The following is a 21763-nucleotide window of genomic DNA, read 5'->3' as shown; positions in this document are numbered from 1 at the left end:
AGCTGGGTGGCTTCATAATTTTTTGGAAGATATTCCACTATGGCCACAACCTGTGTCGGCTATATGTATGCATTGTGATAATTAAGCAGCAATGCATAGAGCTCATAACTTTATGTATAATGGTAAGTCTCGGACATATTCGTCGTAGACATAATACCGTGAGACATTTGCTCTCTAATGGAATAATTTCAATTGATTTTGTGAAATCTAAGGATAACCTAGTGGATCCATTTACTAAAGGTTTATCTAGTGAGAGAGTTGAATGTGCATCGAGGGGAATGGGATTAAAGCCTAAAAAGAACTAAGTTACCTTATACGAAAACTTAACTTAGCGACTGGAGATCCCAAGGACCAAATTCAATAGGAAAACCAGTTCTGTGTAACTTAAGTAGTCGTAGCACTTAGGAGTTTAACTCCATCTTATTCCTATGATCCAATAAGTGCAACCTACGACGTTCAAAAAGGTTAAGCTGTTGCTTTTAATGACGTCTATATCTTGTTAATACTTTCTAGACACGAAAAAATGGACTTCATAATTGCAATAATATCCAATGAGATGCTATGATGAAAGGTGAATTCAATTTATGTATTGAATTCCATGTGAAAAAATGGATGATTCAAATGGTGGATTTTGGAATCTATTCATAGATCTTCAAAGGTTATGACCACAAGTGACAACTCTTAGGTAAATAATTTCATGAAAATGTATCACACGTTTTCTCATTAATTAAACACCTATTCCATTTAATAGGTGTTTTGCTTACACACCTCCATCTTTTTCAATGGTGGAATTTCACTTCTTAATTTTCCATATATTATATTAAGTGATTTTATTAATTTCTCATTCATTAAATTTAATTTTGAGAAACTAAAATTAATCCACTTAAATAATGAACCAAAATTGTCTCTAACACTCAAATTTCCAACAATCCCCCACGTGAATGAAATTAATGCAGGCATGTGACACTTTGAAAGTCCAAACGAACTATTATTGTATGGGGCGAGGTAGCTTGTGGCTTTGAACCTTCTTTAGTACAATGTTGTCGGATTTACTTGCTGCTTAGTGAACACAATGTCTTGAGCTAATCAGTTCTTTGTGTAAACCAAGTCAACAATACTTACACAATAATAATTCTAGCTCATTTTGTTCTCATGTTACGTCCAATTCAGCCTTAGACCATATCTCGAATTCATAAGTGTTTTTCATTTGAAGCGGCCTGACTTCTCACTTATATAGGTAACTTCCTATTAAGAGTATCCCGCACTACTCTACCATATAGGTATAAGAATCATTAAAAGTCCTTTGACTTAACATCACCACACTTTGCAGTTTTGCACTTGGATTAGAGGAATGAGTTGGATTTGTTCCAAGTGCTCGTTTGAATATTCATAACTTAGTTGTCCCATTGAACCAAGATTTTGGGATCTCCAATCAACAAGTTTGGGTTATCATCATGAACATTCTATATTAGTGGATTTTAATCACATTTCCCTAGATATACAGTTTATTTAATCTCTTGGTAGTCCATTCGTCAATGGATTTACTAAATTAATTCTCTTCGATTTTCACATGTTCAACAGAGATTGTTCGAATTGAGATCAACTGCCTAATGGTATTATGTCTTCGGTCGAGACTTTACCATTTTGTGTTGTTTGTATAGTCAATGACTACTACAATTATTTACAAACACCAACTCAGTCGATCACATAATATCCTCTAGAAATTTATGGAGTTATTCAGTTTATTCTTTAGCTTTCTCCCAAACTTTAACTCGAATTCCATAGTGAATTGAGTTATACATATTTATTTGAGGATTTTGATTATATTATACATAATCATTACTAGACTTAGTATCTTCTGTCTCACATATCCAATTTGTATGTACTATTCTTAGTACAATTGGATACCTTATATAGCATAATCCACTTTTATGGGGAATCTGAACTTCTAAGAACCCTTATTAACTCATCCATTCAATAGCTATTTAATTGACTTGCTTATTGAGTCAATCAATATTTGGATGGATGTTATTCAATAGGCTACCATATCTTCAAGAATATTTAAGTGGAACTATTGTTGATCATTATTCTTGACTAGGTGAAAAATTATAGCATTAACTAGATGACTATTCCTCAACACATTGATTACAATAAGTTCATCAAAATCACAGTGATTTCAATCTCTATGATTACATTTGTTTGATCCATGTCTTCAATATTGAAATATTTTACTAATATTTCCTTAATTTTCATGATAATATGATGATTACAACCATGATTAACATGTCATTCATATATAATCATGTAATATTTTGTCCATTTATTATACGCGTAATTTCAAACTCGTTGAATTTAAAGTTATTTGATAACATTTTTTTATCAAATATGACAATACGAATTTCAATAAATTTTTCTTTGTCTGAAAGACAATTAACCCCCAAGTGGACAATACTACACCAATTGTTCTAGGGTCACTTTGTAACTCATAAGTTTGAAAGTCAAACCAAATTGTTGATTTTCTGAGTTCTTTTATTGATCTTTGGTTATTTATTAATTTAATAAATCTTCAATTCATCCCCTTAGAGATATATCTTTAGCTCACAACTTACACTTAAGAGTGCATTAAATAGCTTATTTTCAATATGGGATTGTGACTTTTCACCTCCCTATACATTAATTTATCACTCATACGAAGTTGATTTTGAGAAATTACATACACTAGATTCATCTAGTCTAGTCAAAATGTAGAATTTAGAATTTAATTCCATAACTTGTAAAATGGAATCCACTTAAATTTTTTGTCAACTTTGGGTCAGAATCCAATTTTCTAAACATATTTAATTTTAAAGGTCGTACATTCATTTGCATCACTTGCATTAAGAATGATTATCTTGTACACTTCTGCACTTTACAGTACTTCACATATTCAATAACAAGTAATTCAATATTTTTAAGTCATTTGAACTTATTTAACTTAGGTACTTTTAACTTTGTCAAAACACCCCCACGTTTCCAAGATTCAATACATTTATGCGGTACAATTTGAAGAACGTGGTGAGCCATATCTCCCCCAAAAATTCTAGCGTCTTACTCCGGAATTTATCAACATGGCTTTGTCACTCTTTAAGAGTTCGAGTATTTTATTTTGTAATACTATTCAATTGTGGAAAATGCAGCAATTTATTTTCATAAGCACAAATCTCGTCAAATGAAGTTCTGTATCATCCACCTCAATCACTTTGAATAACAATGTTTTATTCATATGTCATGACCATTATCATTTAAATGCTTCTAAGGCCTCATCTTTGTTACTTAACAAAGATACATAATAAATTTTTTGGTATAAATACCAAAAAAAGTAACAAATACTTTTCCCATAAATTGTAGAATCTTTTAAATCACCAATGTGATTTAACTTTATTGACACATTGTGTTTATTTTCTCTTAATAGAACACATTATAAGAAACTTCTCACGATACTCAAATTAAGAAATTTCTTATTGAATTGTGATAGTTTGTACACAATTCAAATCTAAAGTTTAGAGATTCCCAATTTTTATATCCATCATTCACAATGCAACAATATTTGTTTTGAACTTGCTGACCAATTTTCAGTCAAATCCAATAGTACAATTGTACAAAACAACCTTTCAGTTTTCTTAAGAAAATAGCATGTTTTATTATAAACGGATCAGGTGTTTAATACCATAAAGTCCGATCTCCAACGTTTATCATAGAGACTTGTGTCTAGTGAACACAATATCCAAAAATCAAGACGATCAAACGGCTCGATTATATCTGATGTTATGTTGAATAACAACTGTTCAAACATTCCTCAAGAATTGAGCTTCTTGACTTTCACTATTCATATCAATTAGAAATAGTTCATGCTTCTAATTTCATACACATGAATTTATCGTATTTAAGGTATGTGCCTATCAACTTGATTTTGAATATGCTAAACATAAAATTTAGACATAATATATTCCAAAATAGCATGAATTATATAATTATATAACATAACATTTGAAACAAAAGAGCAGGCATGAAACAAGAAACAAACTTCTTCATTATCCATGCATGTTATCATAATTACCACAATTTGAAATTTTCACATACATCGTCTCATTTATGCATATAACATATATTATGCATTTCACTATCAATAAAGAATACACATTAAAGAATAATAATATTCAATAATCATACTTTTCACTAAACATAATTATTCATGCCCATATTTGTTCATTTTCATAGCATAAATAGTCATCTAATTAATGCATATTACATACTCTTACATATATAGAATAACTAATTCTTCTCATTAATGAATAATAAATTGTAATTCGATAACACATACTTACGTCATAACGACTACGCATAACTTATGCTTCAAGAGTAACATTCATAACCATAGTATAAATATTCGTATTTAACATAAATATATATTAAATCATATCAATGTGCATCATGCTCTCATGAAGTTATCATGTCAATTATAACATATATTCTGATCTTATTATGCCATAATTCAATTATGCAATATATGTTAGTTTTACGTTTTTAACTTTTTATTTTTTGGTCCACTAATCTTTATTTTAATTAATTAAATTGTGGGTAATTTAAATTATGGTATTAAGGTGATTTTATAGTAATTGATTTGTAACGTTGAAGGCAATAAAAGACCATGATGGGTGGGATTTGTCTTCTGCCGTTACAAATCAATCGTGGCCCTCTTCTCTCGTCTATAAAAGAAATCCACAGCTCTTCTCCTCAACCATCAGACGCAAATTGAGAATTCCATCAATTACAGAAATACTTAGTGAGTTGTGATATTAGAGAGATAGAGAGAAGAAGGTGTGCTACGAATAAAGTTCTAAAGGAGATTCGAAGGAGGCCTGGCTAGGCTCAGCTTGTAGATTGCTATCATTCTTGTTCATCGTCTCTGTCGGAATCCATGGCGAACGGTATGTCGATGATCCTAATTACGTGCTTATGTTCTTAAGATGAATTTGATTTTAAGATTCTGTGATTAAAGTTTTCCGCATAAATTAAATAAAAGTCTTTCAATTGGTATCAGAGCCAAGTTTTGAAATCGATTCATCTTAGAACTCAAATATGTTATATGTTAATTATACGGATTTTTTATTTCATGAAATAAAATATTTGAGATGATTTTATTATTGTGATGTTTGATTCTCTATCTCCGTGTTCGTATGAATTAGAAATCTGAACTGATGTATTGATAGTATAATAATAATATTTTTGTTTTGATAATTAATTGGATTATTATTTGTGGGTAGTCTTCTGCAAAACAAAACTCTCCCTACGAATTGATGTTTGATGAATCTGTCAGAGATTTTTCTATGAATATTTTGTTATATGATTTTATCGATTTGTCTCTGTTTCTATAAATCCGAAAAATCACAATTTCGTGACTATCAAAGCTGTACCAGCCCAGTATTATAGATGTATATGGCTGTTGATTGAATTTATATTTATTATATAAATACATAGTACAGCGTGATGGCGTGATGTGTGTGTGATATGAGTACACACGTGACATTCTCAAAAAAAAAAAAAAATTAATTCCTGCATACCGAAACTGATTCATTATGCTAATGGTGTTTGCAAATGCTTTTTGAAAGTGATTATGCATTTTTTTTTGCTCATAATCTGTTTTTAGGTGTTTGCAAAATCAACTTTTGCTTTTGCTTCTCTTAAAATAATCTGTTTTAAGCTATTTTTTTAAAAGCACCCCTAACCCTGCTTTTTCAAGTTTAGTTCATTTTCCGAAATTTTTGCAAACACCCCCAACTTTTAGGAATAAGCACTTAAAACTAACTTAAATCACAATTACTAACTTCTGCTTTTAAATAATCATTTGCAAACACCACCTAAGATATTAATACTAATTAATTGAATGTGATAGTGGATTTGACAGTTTTTATTATTATGTCAGCATATGCATTATATCTGATTTGCATGAACTACCAAAGTATAAATACATATGCATCATTACAACAAAATATGAGTATGGCCGAGAGCATGTATTTTGTGTGTTAATTATGTGCAACCTTTTGGTGCTTGAATTGTATGTATTCTGTGAATGGAAATTTGTTTAATAATTTTAGTATATGAAGTTGTATGCGCTGAATTATATGATTCATATGTCGGTACATATTTCGTACAGTTCGTTCATTATTAAACACCACTCAAATAAAATAACGAGAATATTATTAGTTTTATATTTATGCAAATTTACTAATCTTGTAGTTGCAAAGTGACCTAGATTAGTAAAATCTAATAAATATAAGAACTATATGAAAGTTTAATCATTTACATGATATTAAAGATTTTAATATTCTCAAATTGCAGTCATAATTAAGAAATTGAGACTAGCTCAAAGGATAGTCAATTTTAATTAATTATGAACTGGGTAGGGTATCATAATTTGTATTACTTAGCAATTAGAATTGTTTACCTAAAGGTAACATGAATAATTGACGAGTGAGACAAATTATGTTAGACCCTACTTAGGTGTTATAAAAGATCTTTTACACCAACATAGAGTGAACAATAGGTATGTTGTATTTCACCCAAAGGCGAACTTGTAGTGATATCAATAGTTCATCTTACTTGACTCAAGGCCTTATTCGAGCATCCTTTTATCTTTACATTATTATATTTGCTATATTTATTCCAGTTGCTATTCCTACTTCGTTGTACTCGCATGCTTCGGGTATTAAGACTCTCAGTGGGTCAAATTTCTCCGAATGGTATGAACAAATTCAATTCACCTTGGGTGTTATGGATTTGGACCTAGCATTGCTTACTGAAAAACCTGGGGAAATAACGGATGCTAACAGTGAGGAAGAAGTTAGCCTAATTGAAGCCTGGACCAAGTCCAATAGGCTTAGTCTTATGCTTATTAGAATGAATGTTGCTAATAATATTAAGACTTCTCTTCCTGAGGTTGACAATGCTATGGAACTGTTAACGGCTATTAAAGAACGCTTTAAATCAGCGGACAAGTCGTTAGCAGGGACACTCATGGCTGAATTGACTACCATGAAATATGGTGGTGATAAGGGAATTCAGGAACACATCCTGAATATGACTGATAAGGCTGCCAAACTTGGAGCTTTTGGCATGAAAGTGGAAGAGTCCTTCCTTGTACAATTTATCCTTAACTCACTTCCATCAAAGTTCGGCCCATTCAAAATCCACTATAATACTCAAAAAGATAAGTGGAATTTGAATGAGCTTTAATTGGTTGTGGAAAACTCAGTTTTATGTTTAATTCAATAATAATTGGTTCCGGTATTTTATGTGATAGTTTATATAAAATATCTTTGAACCATGAGTTTGAACAATCATTATTAACCACTCATTCAGAAGTTGGCGTAAAGCGAAGCCTAAATAACAAAAATTCTTCTATCTTGTGGCATAAACGATTGGGGCATATCTCCAAGGAAAGAATCGAAAGATTGGTAAAAACTGGAATTTCGGAAAATCTAGACTTTACTGATTTTCAAATGTGTGTGGATTGCATTAAGGGTAAGCAAACCAAACACAATAAAAGAGGTGCCACATGAAGTAAAGAGCTTCTTGAGTTAATCCATACTGATATCTGCTCACTACCTATTCCATGTTTTAGTGGAGAAAAGTATTTTATCACCTTCATTGATGATCTATCTCGTTATGGTTATCTCTATCTAATTCATGAAAAATCTCAAGCCGTTGACATGCTTGAGGTGTTTGTTACGGAAGTCGAAAGACAATTAGATAGAAAAATTAAAGTTATACGATCAGATCGGGGTGGGGAATACTATGGTAGATATGATGAGTCGGGACAAAATCCTGGCCCATTTGCTAAAATTCTTAGAAAAGCGTGGTATTTGTTCTCAATACACAATGCCTGGAACACCACAGCAGAATGGAGTTGCTGAACGTTGTAATCGTACTCTCATGGATATGGTTAGGAGTATGTTAAGTAATTCAACTGTACCCATTTCACTTTGGAATGAAGCCTTGAAAACCGCTATGTATATCTTAAACCAGGTTCCTAGTAAGGCAGTCCCAACAACTCCTTACGAGTTGTGGACTGGTAGGAAACCTAGTTTAAGACATTTACATATTTGGGGTTGTCCGGCAGAGGCTAGAATATACAATCCAAATGAAAAGAAATTGGACCCTAGAACAATTTCTGGATATTTATTGGTTATCCACTAAAGTTAAAAGGGTACAGATTTTATTGTCCTAACCATACTACGAGGATAGTTGAAACTGGAAAGGCCAAATTCTTAGAGAATGGTGAAGTTAGTGGGAGTCTTGAATCAAGAAAGGTAGAACTTGAGGAAATTAGGGTGGATATTTTACCATCTTATTTCCCTCAAGATAAAGTTAATCTTCAACCTACAAAACCGGTTGAAACAAATGATTCGCCACTCCATTCACCACTTCATGAAGATGCTATCATTGGCAATACTGTAGAACCACCACAACCGGTAGCTTTGAGGAAATCTCAAAGGGAAAGAAAATATGCCATATCTGATGATTATGTGGTGTATCTACAAGAATCTGATTTTGATATTGGTATTCAAAATGATCCAGTTTCATATTCACAAGCCATGAAAAGTAAAGATTCTAGTAAATGGATTGATGCTATGAATGAAGAGTTGAAATCAATGGACCATAATGTGTTGGGTTTCGGGCACGTGTACGCAGCGGAAAACAAAAATTTTATGCGAATTAAACAACTTTAAAACACATAAGCACATGCCCGATAATTAAATCAATTAATTGCTTACCTTTGCGCTTCCAGCGAAATTAAAAACAACATACATTGCGTACCTTTGCGCTTCCAGCGAAATTAAAACAACATACATGCTTGATTACTTAATCGGAATTAAATCAATTAGCATGCTCGCGTTTAAATCAAATAATCATGCTCGCAATAATAAAACCAATTTCATGTAGTCACATAAAATCATACAAGTTTCTTATTAAAACGAACATGCATATATTAATTTAAACGTAACCGAATCGAATGACAATAGATTCGAAACATTACCTCTTGAAGCGTGAGGTAGGCGCACTAAGCAAAGCTAGATTGCAACGGAAACCAATCCGTGCAATCCGGGGTAGCAACGGCGATGATCCGAGCTACGGCAGCGCATGTGATTCACGCGCAGAGAAGATGGCTAGCTGCTCTTCCCACTCCTATTGATCCAACCTGTTTGCTGATCTGAAATTACAGCCTTGCTCCGACTTCAGTATCTCCATGCGTATTTACTGGATTAACAATTCCTTCTGTACGATGGTAGATTCATGAGTCGTGAAGCTGCTGTCAAAATTTCACGTCCATCGGATGACCGGTTGATTTATGGCGAATTTTCTCGCTGGGCAGCGCAGAAAATCCGAGAGCAGTTTTTCGGAATTGCCTTCTCGCATCTTCGATTCTTCGATCTTCCTCCTCTTGGATTTCACCTCGTATACTTCGATCTACTAAACACGTGGCACTAGACACGTAATAGTCAGAACAACGGAAGAAAAGAAAGAAGGAAAGGAATACCGAAAGAGATCGGCCAACGGGTGGCCGATTCCGGCGAATTTCCGGCGACGGCGCGGTGGTGGTGGCCGTGGGAGAGGGTGGCTGATCGAGAGAGGCAGCGGCTAGGGTTATGAACGTGTGTTCTCTTAGTTGTGTGTGTGTAAGACCTATAAATCAAGTATTTATATGTCTTGCATAAAACCCTAACGGGCTTAAGTTGGACAGGGCCCAACAACTTAAGTTCGTTAGTTCTTTTACTTGCTCGTCTCTCTCAATTCAATGATCGGAAAATTGTAACGATTACATTTTCGGAATCATTATAATGTCCTCGTCATTACGAGTGCCAACTCTCGATTTCCAACTTTCCAAAAGTGGAAACCCTACTTCAGTGCACTTTCTAAATTTGGAAACTTCCCGATTTAGAAAGTCCACTAATACATTTGCCTATTCTTTTCCTTTTCTTATTCTCATTCATAATTCCAAATTACGAATGTTGGACCCAATCATATTGACTTCCAATCATGCAAAGATAAACCATTTTATCTCTGACCGTTTATTCAAAGATCTCATGTGCACGAGCAGTGTGACCCTCGATGGTTCAGGTGTAAGCTAGCCGTGGGCCCACAACCCTTTGTGGTCAAAACTCGTCCCCTTAGAGTTACGATTAAGATGAAACTCGTTTCACCTTAATCACCCAACGAATCAAGATTGGCGTTTAGCAACTACGCGTCATGATTCCCTAGATACAAATGAAGTGCCTGCAAGAACCTTCAGATATAGTTAACGTACAGTACGGTCCCTTCGATACATATGTCCCGATCGAACTAGAGGCATTGGTTCATCGAGACCTCTTTATATGTTCGATGACGGTGCGATCGTTCCAAGTGTTGTAATCGTCACGTGCATGTCTTAGAGAATCGAATTCTCTAATCATCACTTAGTCAGCTCTGGCCAGAGACTTAGAATGATTACAAACTTTCAGAACACACAGGACATCCAAGACTATTCTAGCGATCGAATCCCCGACTACAATGCACAGACCTCCCACTAGATTTCGGACTGCACGAACACTGGCCCTTGGGATGGTCCTCGGTGGAACTCAGAGACAGGTCACGATACAGCTGGTCCTCTAGTGAAGTCACGGTGATGTCTAGGTCATAAGGACTAATGGTGTACAACTATACCATAGATATCTCTACTCGATTATTGGGAACCACTTAGAGATTTCTAGGGTGAGGGAGTTCAGTGAACTCGTCAACTTACGAGCACCCACTTATGCATGCCGATATCACAATACCGTTTACTGATGAGACGCAGTACACATACACTAAGTGCTAGTCTTCTAATGGGAAAGGCCGATATCCTCATTGGTGGCGTAACCCTTCGACTAGGAACACGTTTAACAGTTATAATACTTAAGTAAATATCTCACGATCCTAACGATCAATTACTAGTACTGGTAATAACTGTAAGGACTATAGCTATGCTTGTGACAAAGGGACAAAGATATAGAATGCCAAGGTGTTTTATCATTAATACGAATAAAGGTTCGTTTATTACCATAATAAATACGAAAGACCACAACCACAAGTTGGCTTGTTGGTCACCTACTCTAACATAATGATGTCTGGGATCTTGTCGAATTGCCTAAGAACAGTAAGAAAGTCGGTTGTAGATGGGTCTTCAAGACCAAACGTGACTCGAAAGGCAATATTGAAAGATTTAAAGCTAGACTAGTGGCCAAAGGTTTCACTTAAAAAGAAGGCATTGATTATAGAGAGACTTTCTCTCCAGTATCTAAGAAAGACTCTCTTAGAATCGTTATGGCTCTTGTAGGTCATTATGATTTGGAGTTGCACCAAATGGACGTGAAAACCGCTTTTCTGAATGGGGATTTAGATGAAGATATCTATATGGACCAGCCTGAATGATTTGCGAAACAAGGAAAGGAACACTTGGCTTGTAAATTAAAGAAATCCATATATGGACTTAAACAAGCTTCTAGACAATGGTATATAAAATTCAATGATACCATTACTTCCTTTGGATTTAAGGAAAACACTGTTGATCAGTGTATATATCTAAAGGTCAGTGGGAGCAAGTTTATCTTTTTAGTCTTGTATGTGGATGATATTTTACTAGCAAGTAGTGATCTTGGTTTGCTTCACGAAACTAAGACTTATCTTTCCAAGAATTTTAAGATGGTTGATATGGGTGAGGCAAATTATGTTATCGGGATAGAGATCTTTAGAGATCGATCTCAAGGATTGTTAGGCTTGTCTTAGAAGGGATATATCAATCGAGTTCTTGAAAGATTTAATATGCAGTTTTGTTCTGCCATTAATGCTCCTATCACGAAAGGTGATAAATTAAGTGAAAAGCAGTGTCCAAAGAATGATTTGGAAAATGAGAAAATGAAATTGATTCCATATGCATCAGCAGTTGAAAGTCTGATGTATGAACAGACTTGTACCAAGCCAGATATTAGTTATGCAACGGGAGTACTTGGTAGATATCAAAGTAATCCGGGAATAGAACATTGGAAAGCAGCAAAGAAGGTTATGAGGTATCTTCAAGGAACAAAGGATTACATGCTTACTTATAGGAGATCGGACCAATTAGAGGTTATTGGTTATTCAGACTCCGATTTTGCTGGTTGTGTAGATAGTAGAAAGTCCACATCAAGCTTTGTATTTCTACTAGCTGGTGGAGCAATCACTTGGAAGAGCGTAAAGCAAAGTATCATTGCTTCTTCCACAATGGAGGCTGAGTTTGTAGCATGTTTTGAGGCCTCGAGTCATGCACTGTGGTTGCGAAATTTTATCTTAGGGCTTAAGGCTGTTGACTCAATTGCTAAGCCTTTGAAGATATATTGTGATAACACCGCAGCCGTTTTCTTCTCTAAGAATGGAAAGTATTCAAGTGGATCCAAGCACATGGATCTTAAGTACTTGGTTGTTAAAGAAAGAGTCCAGAAACAATAAGTGTCAATAGAAAATTTAAGTACAACTCTTATGGTTGCTGATCCATTAACCAAGGGACTGCCTATAAAGACATATGAGGAACATGTTATTAGAATGGGTCTTTTGAGCAATCCATGATTTGATGAGTTATGATTATGTAATTGACACTTAATTTATTTAATCAAATGTTTCTGTTTTTCCTGTTTCCTATTATGTGTGCACATATTATATTTGGATTTAACAGGATTTGTCCTAACAAGACAAAATTAAAGGGGCTATTATGGATTAGAATAGTAAGGGTTATTAGTGGCGTGATACATAGAAGGGAATATGATGAATGAATCATGTAACCGCTATGATTCACATTAATAACTCAAACTAGTTCTAGTATTAAAGTACTCTATTTACCTATTATGGTAATCACCTTAATTTTCTTTTAAAATTGTGATCACGTGTCAAATGTTTTGTATGAAGAACCCACCGAGTCAAATATTTTTTAAACTTATTTTTCTTAATCGATTCAGTGGACCAAGTGGGAGAATGTTAGTTTTACGTTTTTAACTTTTTATTTTTTGGTCCACTAATCTTTATTTTAATTAATTAAATTGTGGGTAATTCAAATTATGGTATTAAGGTGATTTTATGGTAATTGATTTGTAACGTTGAAGGCAATAAAAGACCATGATGGGTGGGATTTGTCTTCTGCCGTTACAAATCAATCGTGGCCCTCTTCTCTCGTCTATAAAAGAAATCCACAGCTCTTCTCCTCAACCATCAGACGCAAATTGAGAATTCCATCAATTACAGAAATACTTAGTGAGTTGTGATATTAGAGAGATAGAGAGAAGAAGGTGTGCTACGAATAAAGTTCTAAAGGAGATTCGAAGGAGGCCTGGCTAGCCTCGGCTTGTAGATTTCTATCATTCTTGTTCATCGTCTCTGTCGGAATCCATGGCGAACGGTATGTCGATAATCCTAATTACGTGTTTATGTTCTTAAGATGAATTTGATTTTAAGATTCTGTGATTAAGGTTTTCCGCATAAAATTAAATAAAAGTCTTTCAATATAACCATGTTCATATTTTATACAATATGATATTGTAATATATCCTATAATATTATTGCTTATTTGCATGAATTAAAATGTATTAATTAAAAGGCATATCCGAACGAATTATGAATTCGTTTTCAAGCTTTTGGGACAAATTTGAAATTCTCGCGTAGGGAATGCATCGACACTTTTGGCAGCATGGAAACATTTAATAATATATTTTGCATCCAATCTCCGATTATGTTGATTAAATATGATCTAGATAGCCAACAAAATTTCCTACAACTTTCGTCTTTCACGTTTTCGTAGATTCGAGCTGGATCATGATCAATCTAAGCCTCCAAGTGAAAGCGTGTGTGCAGTGTAACATTGCACCTACAATGGAACCATAAAATATTAAATAATATTCATGAATCGAGAATAATATAATACATCATCATATTTAGGGTATGATTCCATCATTTTTCTTGGATTCAATTTTATTTCACCAAAAATTCCGAGCATTGAGTTACATTAGTCACGAACGGTTGCATGTTACATGAAAATGTGCATTCGCAGTTCTGGCACCCTTTCGTAATTTCATCATAACTCGTTTTTTAAAATCTCCAATTCAAATGCATGAATATATTCTGGAAATCCAAATGAATTTTCTGCAACGTTTGTGAAATACTGATTGTAATACCAAGATGTTAATGGTAATGCTAGTACTAGTGGTAATTCTTATACTAATAATAATACTAATAAAAAATTATCTATCTTTTAGTGAAACTGGTAATAAGAAATTTGTAGTGTTCTTTTTAATGTAAGATATATATTAAAATAGATGAATGATAAATATATATTAAATGTTTAATCTGTAATGTATTCTTTACCGTCCTTTAATTCCTAGAATTTTATATGAATATTCAAATAATCATCCCAATATTTAAAAGACTATGATAAAACAAAATAATGAATAGTGTAAGGACCGTGATTCTAAATTAGTTCACTATTTTTCGTAACTTCCACATCAACAAAAATAATTTCCTTTTTTAACCATTCGTCCTTGATGAGGAGAGTTGGTACATATTGTCTACTATTTTGAAAAGCGTTTGCAAACACCACCTTAGTAATGGTGGAGTGCGTTTCTTTTAAATATTTAAAGATAATGGGGAGGTTTGGTTACGTTTCTAATGGGATTGTTTAGTTTTCAAATTTTTTGATGGAAAGAGTAGATATATTGGTTTTTGTATAGAAAATGAGAATATATTTGGATGAAGTAAATATTTTAGTTTTATATAGGTGTAAAAATGAGAATATGTTTGGTTGTGTGTTTTCTACACGAAAGTACGTGCAAAAATATAATATATATGATTGGGTATGATTGTGATGATGATATTGTTCAATTCATCAACACCTTCGCATTGTCTTCTCTCTCTATATGAGAGCCTTCTCTTTCTTTATGAGAAAATAAAACATATACTCTGAAAATTCCATTATCTTTCATCCAAAAAAAAAAAAGAGAGAATACTACATTGTTGAAGCGAATTATGGCTATGGACGACGTCCTGACTTGCCTCAGATCTAGTCTTAAACTAACAGATGACGAGGAGATTGAAAGTAAGCCCCCTATGGAAGCTTGGGAAAATATGGAGCTAAATACATATCTCATATTGGTTGGGCCCCTTTTGACATGAAAAGAGATTAATTGAGAGGATTTTGGAGCGAACTATGTCAAAGGTTTGGAGCCCAGTCCATGGAATCCAGGTGGATAAAAACGGAGAAGGGCGGTTTATTTACATTTTTAAGCATGAGATAGATCGGCGAAATTAAGGCTATGGAGGAGGGACCTTGGTGCTTTGATAAGAACCTAATTGTGCTGCAAAAAAATTGAAGTGGAGGAGAACCCCAAATGAGTTAGTCTGGATTGGTATGATTTTTATGTTCATGTATTAGGTTTACCTTTCTCCAAGAGACACTAGTAGAAAATTTTCTTATTACTACAATTTTTTTTTGCTACGGTGAAAAACCGTAATAAAAGGTATTTTTTTCTACGGAACAATTTTGAAGTCGTAGTATATACTAGGATTTACCGTAGCAAAAAAATATTTGGTACGGCCATTTACCGTAGCAAAGTTTTTGTCACGCCCGTATATGCTATGGGGTAAATTCGTAGCAAATGCGTAGCAAAAGACGTTTTACTACGAATTTTATACCTTTTGCTACGGTTAATGATCGCAGTAAAAAGAAATTTTTCTACTAGTGAGAAATAGAGCTATGGCAAACCATATTGGTGACATGATAGGAATATCTAAAGTGGGTACATGCAAGGACGACATGAGAGTGTTTGGAGATGTGCTTCGAGTTAGGGCCGTTAATAAGCCTTTGCAGCGAATAGCGAGACTGAAGAACTAAAAAAGGGAACTTGTGGTAGTCAGCCTCCAATATGAACGACTTCCGAACATCTGTTATTTCTGTGGATTAATGGATCATATATGTGGGGATGTTCTAAGCAGTATCCCCTCTCCGTTGAGGAACGAAATGGTGATACCCCATATGGTTGAAAGCGACAGCCCCATCGAAAGCTACTATTGGTCTACTTCATAGCGTTCGTGCATGAGGCGATGTTCAATCTCCGATTTGGAGGATCATTGAGTGGATGCCAGAATCTCGCGTCATCGTTAACGGCATGTCTGGAGGAGGAAGTTGACTTGGGAGTTCATGGTAAGGCAAAATCGGTATTTTCCCTCAAGGATCCCTTTCAAATCCGGTAAAACGGAGATTTTGATATTAATGACATTAATAAGAGCATAATTCCGTTTGGCGGAGTTAATGCACTAAACATGGATAATCCTAATACATCGATGCAGCTTGGTCCCATTTTACTAACGTAAAAATATCTCCACCAAATCAGGAGGTTAATGTGGGTCAGTTTTCCTCTTCCATTTCCACGGGCCTAATGGACGGCTCAATGAGCCCTTTCCAGCTTAATAGACATCTATTTAGTAAGTTTAATCATGGCACATAAATTACAAGTGGTATCTAAAAAACTTTTATTTAACTTTACGCGGAAAAGCCTAATAACTGAATTTTGAAATTGAATTCATCTTAAGAACATAATCACATAATTGGGATTATCGAAACACCGTTCGCCATGGATTCCAAAAAAGATGATGAACGAGAACGATAGCAATCTACAAGCGAAGCCTCCTCCGAATCTCCTTGTGAGAACCTTATTCGTAGACACATTCTTCTCACTATCTCTCCAGTATCAAAACTCAAATATTGTTCTGTAAGTGATGGAAATCTTAAATTGCATCTATTGTTGAGGAGAAGTGTTGTGGATTATTTTATAGACGAGAAAAGAGGGCCACAATTCTTTTGTAACGGCAAAAGACAAATCTCACCTATCATGGTCTTTTAATGCCATCATAAGTTACAAATTAATTACCATGAATTAGCATTAATTTCATAATTGAATTATCCACATTTAATAAATAAAATTCAAAAAGTTGGTGGGCCATAAATAATAATAAAACTAACATTCTCCCACTTGGCTCACTGAACCGATTAAGAAAACTAAGTTTAAAAATTATTTGACTCAGTGGGTTCTTCATACAAAATATTTGATACGTGATCACGATTTTAAAACAAAATTAAGTTGATTACCATAACAGGTAAATAGATTATATTCTTGCTCTTTAATCGGCGTCAGATGGCTACCCCCGCCACACCGCTGGCGGATTCCGGCTGCACCTCCTTGAACACGCCTCCAATAGCCCCCAACCCATCTCCAACTCTACCCACGGCCCGTACTTTCGCTCAGCTGACAGCCCCTGCAATTCCAAAACCTCATCCTTCCTGGTTTAATCCACTAACTTTATGGCTTCCGCCTCAACAATATTTTTCGATAGAAGAAGCCCCTGCCTGTTTCTTCTCATCTCGTGAGATGCATCTCCCGTTGGACAAAAGACATTAAATTTGATAAAGATAACACCCGCATTGCTGCATGGATTTGGCTCCCCAAGTTACCTTTTTATTACTTTAATTTACCCTTCCTTGAAAAAACTAATAATAAGATTGGAACTTTGCTTAGAGCAGATGCACGCACTATCAATTTACAAAATTTGCTACACGTGCGCCTGTGTGTAGAGATCGATGTGTCTCTGTATCTCACTCAAAGAATCTGGATTGGTGAATCGAAGAATAAGGGTTTTTGGCAGAAGATGGACTATGAAGGTAATATAGCATTATGCACTCATTGTGGCATATTGGGTCATATAGTTGAATCTTGTCGGAAGAAGATGGTTAGAGCTCAATCTCAACCTCATCCTAATTCCGACATTGGCAATCCAAAGGAACATCGAGCTCCTCAGAACCAAGTCTGGCAACAAAGGGACGTACGCATTTTACCTCGGAAGGATAAAAATAAAGAAGTCATTAATGTGGAGGATGACCCCTTTACAAACCCTAATAACCTTGATAGTAATTCTCCTCCTAACGATGATCATGGCTAAGGTCACAACTAGCAACAGGTTTGATATGCTGGACGAAATTGATAGGGTGGAGGATCGTATTCCGAAGGATAGACAAAAAGATCATCAGGTAGCTAATGAAAACAATGGAAATACTCATGTTTCTCTTAATCTCGATGCCGGGAAGATTGGAAATTTTATTTCCTAGGCCGGCGAAAACCCCCAAACGGATGAGGAATTTCTTGCAAATCTCAAGGGTCATTACCTTGACAAAGGTTCTTTATCGGAAGGACAGCAAAACGACAGTGATGAATACGAGTCGGAAGCATCTGATGAAGAACCAAATCATAACAAAGAACAAATCCTTCGTTTGAAGCCACCCATTGATTAGATTGGAGATCATCTTCGTGCAGCAGCCCAACTGTCGATTCAGAAATCGAAAAAGTCTCCGGCAAAGAAACATAAAACGACTTCTAAAGTGAAACGAGAACCAAGTCGTCCTAGAAAAGAGGTTACCGCGCAGGACTAGGTTGGCCAAGAAAATAGAGTGTCGTCGAGGCTCCTTCCAATCATATTCATTCTTGATGTCAGTCATCATATAGAACATAGGGGGTATAGGGAACCCACAATCCCTATTTTATTTAAAAAAACTCATTATCCAACATAAGCCATATGTTGTGGTTTTACTAGAACATAAACAACAGGAAACGGAAATTGCTACAATTGCCCGAAAACTTGGTTTTAAGAGTTTTATGTATGGTTGTCCTACTAATGCATACATTTGGATTTTTTGGAAAGACGAAGTGCAGATGCAAGTCAAGGAGATACATGATCAATGTATTACCGTGGAAGTTAATTTCGATTCTATCTTTTCTGGCCAAATGATGTTCATCTACGCTAAATGTAATAGGCATGAGAGTATGGGATTATGGGAGTATTTGACCCAACTTGGGAAGCTTACATCTGTTCCATGGCGGCTAGAAGGTGACTTCAACACGATTAGATCACTGGAAGAAAAGCAGGGAGGATCTCAGGTTATGTTACCGGGGATGCATGAATTTAATGAATTCATAATGGACGCTAGACTTACTGATGTGGGTTTTGAGGGCATTAAATTCACCTGGAGTAATAATCAAATTGGACACCGTCGAATTTGGCAACATATTGATCTCATACTTATTAATTCGACGGCTATTGCTCTTTCACAAAATATAAAACTTGAACACCTGGTGAGAATAGAATCGGATCATACGCCTCTCCTTCTCAAATTTCAGCCTCCACATATTTGGAAATCCCGTTTTTATTTTCAACGTATGTGGATTGACCATCCAGAACTTTTACCATTTGTTACTACTGTGTGGAAGACCAGTTCTCTAGGCGAAAAGACGAGTTTTGAAACTAAACTTGGAATCCTTCGTAAAGCTTTGAAACAATGGAACTGGGAACGTTTTGGGAAACTTGAGGATAATATAACAAGGTTACAACGACGGTCGGTGGAAACGGAAAGCAATCTTATCCAGAAATGGAGTCAAGACACCAAAGATTCATACTTCCAAACCAAGAAGGAGCTGACCCAATATCTTGACTGGGAGCGTGAGATGCTTGCTAGTAAAGCTAGGGTTCGTGGATTAGAAGAAGGTGATCGGAATACCAAATATTTTCACACGATGATAAAAGAACGGAGGAGGCGTAATCAAATTTCTCTTAAACTTGACGATGGATCTTATACGTCAGAGGGTCGACTCATTGGTGACAAAGTGTAACATATTTCTCAGAATTGTTTAAAGTCACTCCCTACCATCTAGATATGGACCTCTTTGACCACGTGGAGACCAAGGTTTCTGCTTCTATAAACGAACAAATTTTTGATATTCTCACAGATACCAAAGTGTTCCAAGCCATCAAATATTAATCTCCCGACAGTGCTCCTGGTCAAGATGGTTACACGGGTCATTTTTATGTGTGTTGCTGGCAAATTATAAAAGATGATCGTATGGAGGTGGTTCAAGGGTTTTTCAAGGGTGCTTATATATCGAAGGGCATGACTACTAATCTGCTCGTTCTTCTGCCTAAAATTCCTAACCCTGAAGACCTAAGTCAATTTCGTCGAATTAATTTGGGAAATTTCTCCAGCAAGCTAATCTCTTGAATTCTTGCTTCTAGATTGGATAAATTTATCCCTATGGTTCTTTCTGAAGAACAATCAGGTTTCTTGAGGGATCGCAACATTCATGAGTCCATCGCTCTAGCTCAATAATTAGTTTCTGATATTGACCGTAAAGTTGAGGGAGGTAATTTACTACTCAAGTTTGATATGTCGAAAGCTTATGCTAGGATGGAGTTGAGATTTCTCCTTAAAGCCCTCCAGTCTCTTGGCTTCTCCCACCGAGTCGGTCATCTCATGTATCGATCGTTTTCCAACATCTAGTACTCTATGCTTATCAACGGTGAGTCTTATGGGCACTTTAAATCTTCTAGAGGGGTTCGACAAGGTGATCCTTTCTCGCCTCTTCTATTCATTATAGTTCAAAAGATTATTTCTCAGAATCTCAAACATTTGGAAGCACATGATGGCCTCCAGATATGTTAATCTTCACCAATGGACGTAAGAGATCGGTGAAAAAATTAATGCGCATGCTGCACAAATATAAAAAGTCGTCTGGTCAAGTTATTAATTTGGACAAAGGCGCCTTCCACACTCATACGAAAACTCCAAACAACAAGATCCATCTCCTCAAAGAGTGGACGGGCTGCACTCATAAACCCCTTCCTCTTAAATATCTCGGGGTGCCAATTTATAAGGGTCGTTGCTTGACAAAGCATTTTGACTATATGCTCCAACAGGTGCAACAACGGCTAGAAGGATGGCAGTCAAAACTTTTAAGTTTTGGTGGCCGAATAACACCTATCAAGGTAGTTTTATTTAGTCTCCCAACCCACACTTTGTCTTCAGCAGTGGTCCCGAATCAAATTTTGAACCAAATTGAAGCCTTATTTTGGAGTTTCTTATATGGGGTAAAAAGGAAGGTAAGAGCATGTCTGTGACACCCCTAGGAAAGGTATGGTAAACCGATATGGTTCACCGTTGAAAGAGTGAACGGAAGCGTGTTTTTTTTTAAATAATAAGTCTTCTTAGAATGGGAAAATCATGTGGCAATGTATATATATATATATATATATATATATATATATATATTAAGAAGACCTGGAGACTAAGGGACTAGGTGAGGTTTCAGAAGAAATTACCGACCAAGGATTTAAGTGGAATTGAGGGGTATTTATCTAACAACCCCAATAATCTTTCGGAGAGTCTATATTGGGTGTCACCTCGAAAAAAACATGATGATAACATATGAAGATCCACATAAATAAAACTGAAAACAATACGTTAATTTAACATGATATTATACATGGACCGGGGCTATCAAAAGCGGCCCATACGAGGAAGAGCTCTATCTTTTACCAAGGGTAATAATACACATGACCTACTATGGAAATTGAAATTGTCTTAAGGACAATAAAAACAAAATCTAAGACAAAAAGCATCATAAGTAGATCCTCCATACGAGTCAAAATCCGGAGTCGGCTTCTCGAACCGTCGACTAGTCCAATCCGGTGGAGTTAGTTCTACTAGCACCTGCAAACGGAGAATATCTATATGAGCTAACGAAGCTCAGTAAGGATCTCGAAGTGTATCGAGATTTGAAAATATTTCTCTACTACGTATATATTATATTGT

General features: G+C 35.3%; 2 protein-coding genes and 1 pseudogene across 2 annotated transcripts; all 3 read left to right on the top strand.

Moving 5' to 3' along the window:
* The first annotated feature begins 4957 nt into the window (after positions 1-4957).
* On the top strand, positions 4958-7272 carry LOC148767961 (uncharacterized). The gene is made up of 2 exons (XM_088822714.1): positions 4958-4967; positions 6707-7272. Exons 1-2 carry the CDS (start codon positions 4958-4960, stop codon positions 7270-7272), a joined length of 576 nt encoding a protein of 191 aa, XP_088678840.1.
* A 4267-nt stretch (positions 7273-11539) lies between these two features.
* On the top strand, positions 11540-12540 carry LOC148767960 (secreted RxLR effector protein 161 pseudogene; annotated as a pseudogene).
* Positions 12541-18905: 6365 nt separating this feature from the next.
* Positions 18906-19787, top strand: LOC148767959 (uncharacterized). Its single transcript, XM_088822712.1, has one exon. The coding sequence runs from the start codon at positions 18906-18908 to the stop codon at positions 19785-19787; it is 882 nt and encodes a 293-aa protein (XP_088678838.1).
* The last annotated feature ends 1976 nt before the right edge of the window (positions 19788-21763 follow it).

The sequence above is a fragment of the Erythranthe guttata genome, chromosome 9, assembly GCF_056151865.1.
Source record: "Erythranthe guttata isolate IM_541 chromosome 9, IM_541, whole genome shotgun sequence".
Taxonomy (NCBI): Eukaryota; Viridiplantae; Streptophyta; class Magnoliopsida; order Lamiales; family Phrymaceae; genus Erythranthe; species Erythranthe guttata.
Note: the sequence above shows the minus strand (reverse complement) of the source record. Positions and strands in the feature narration are given on the sequence as shown.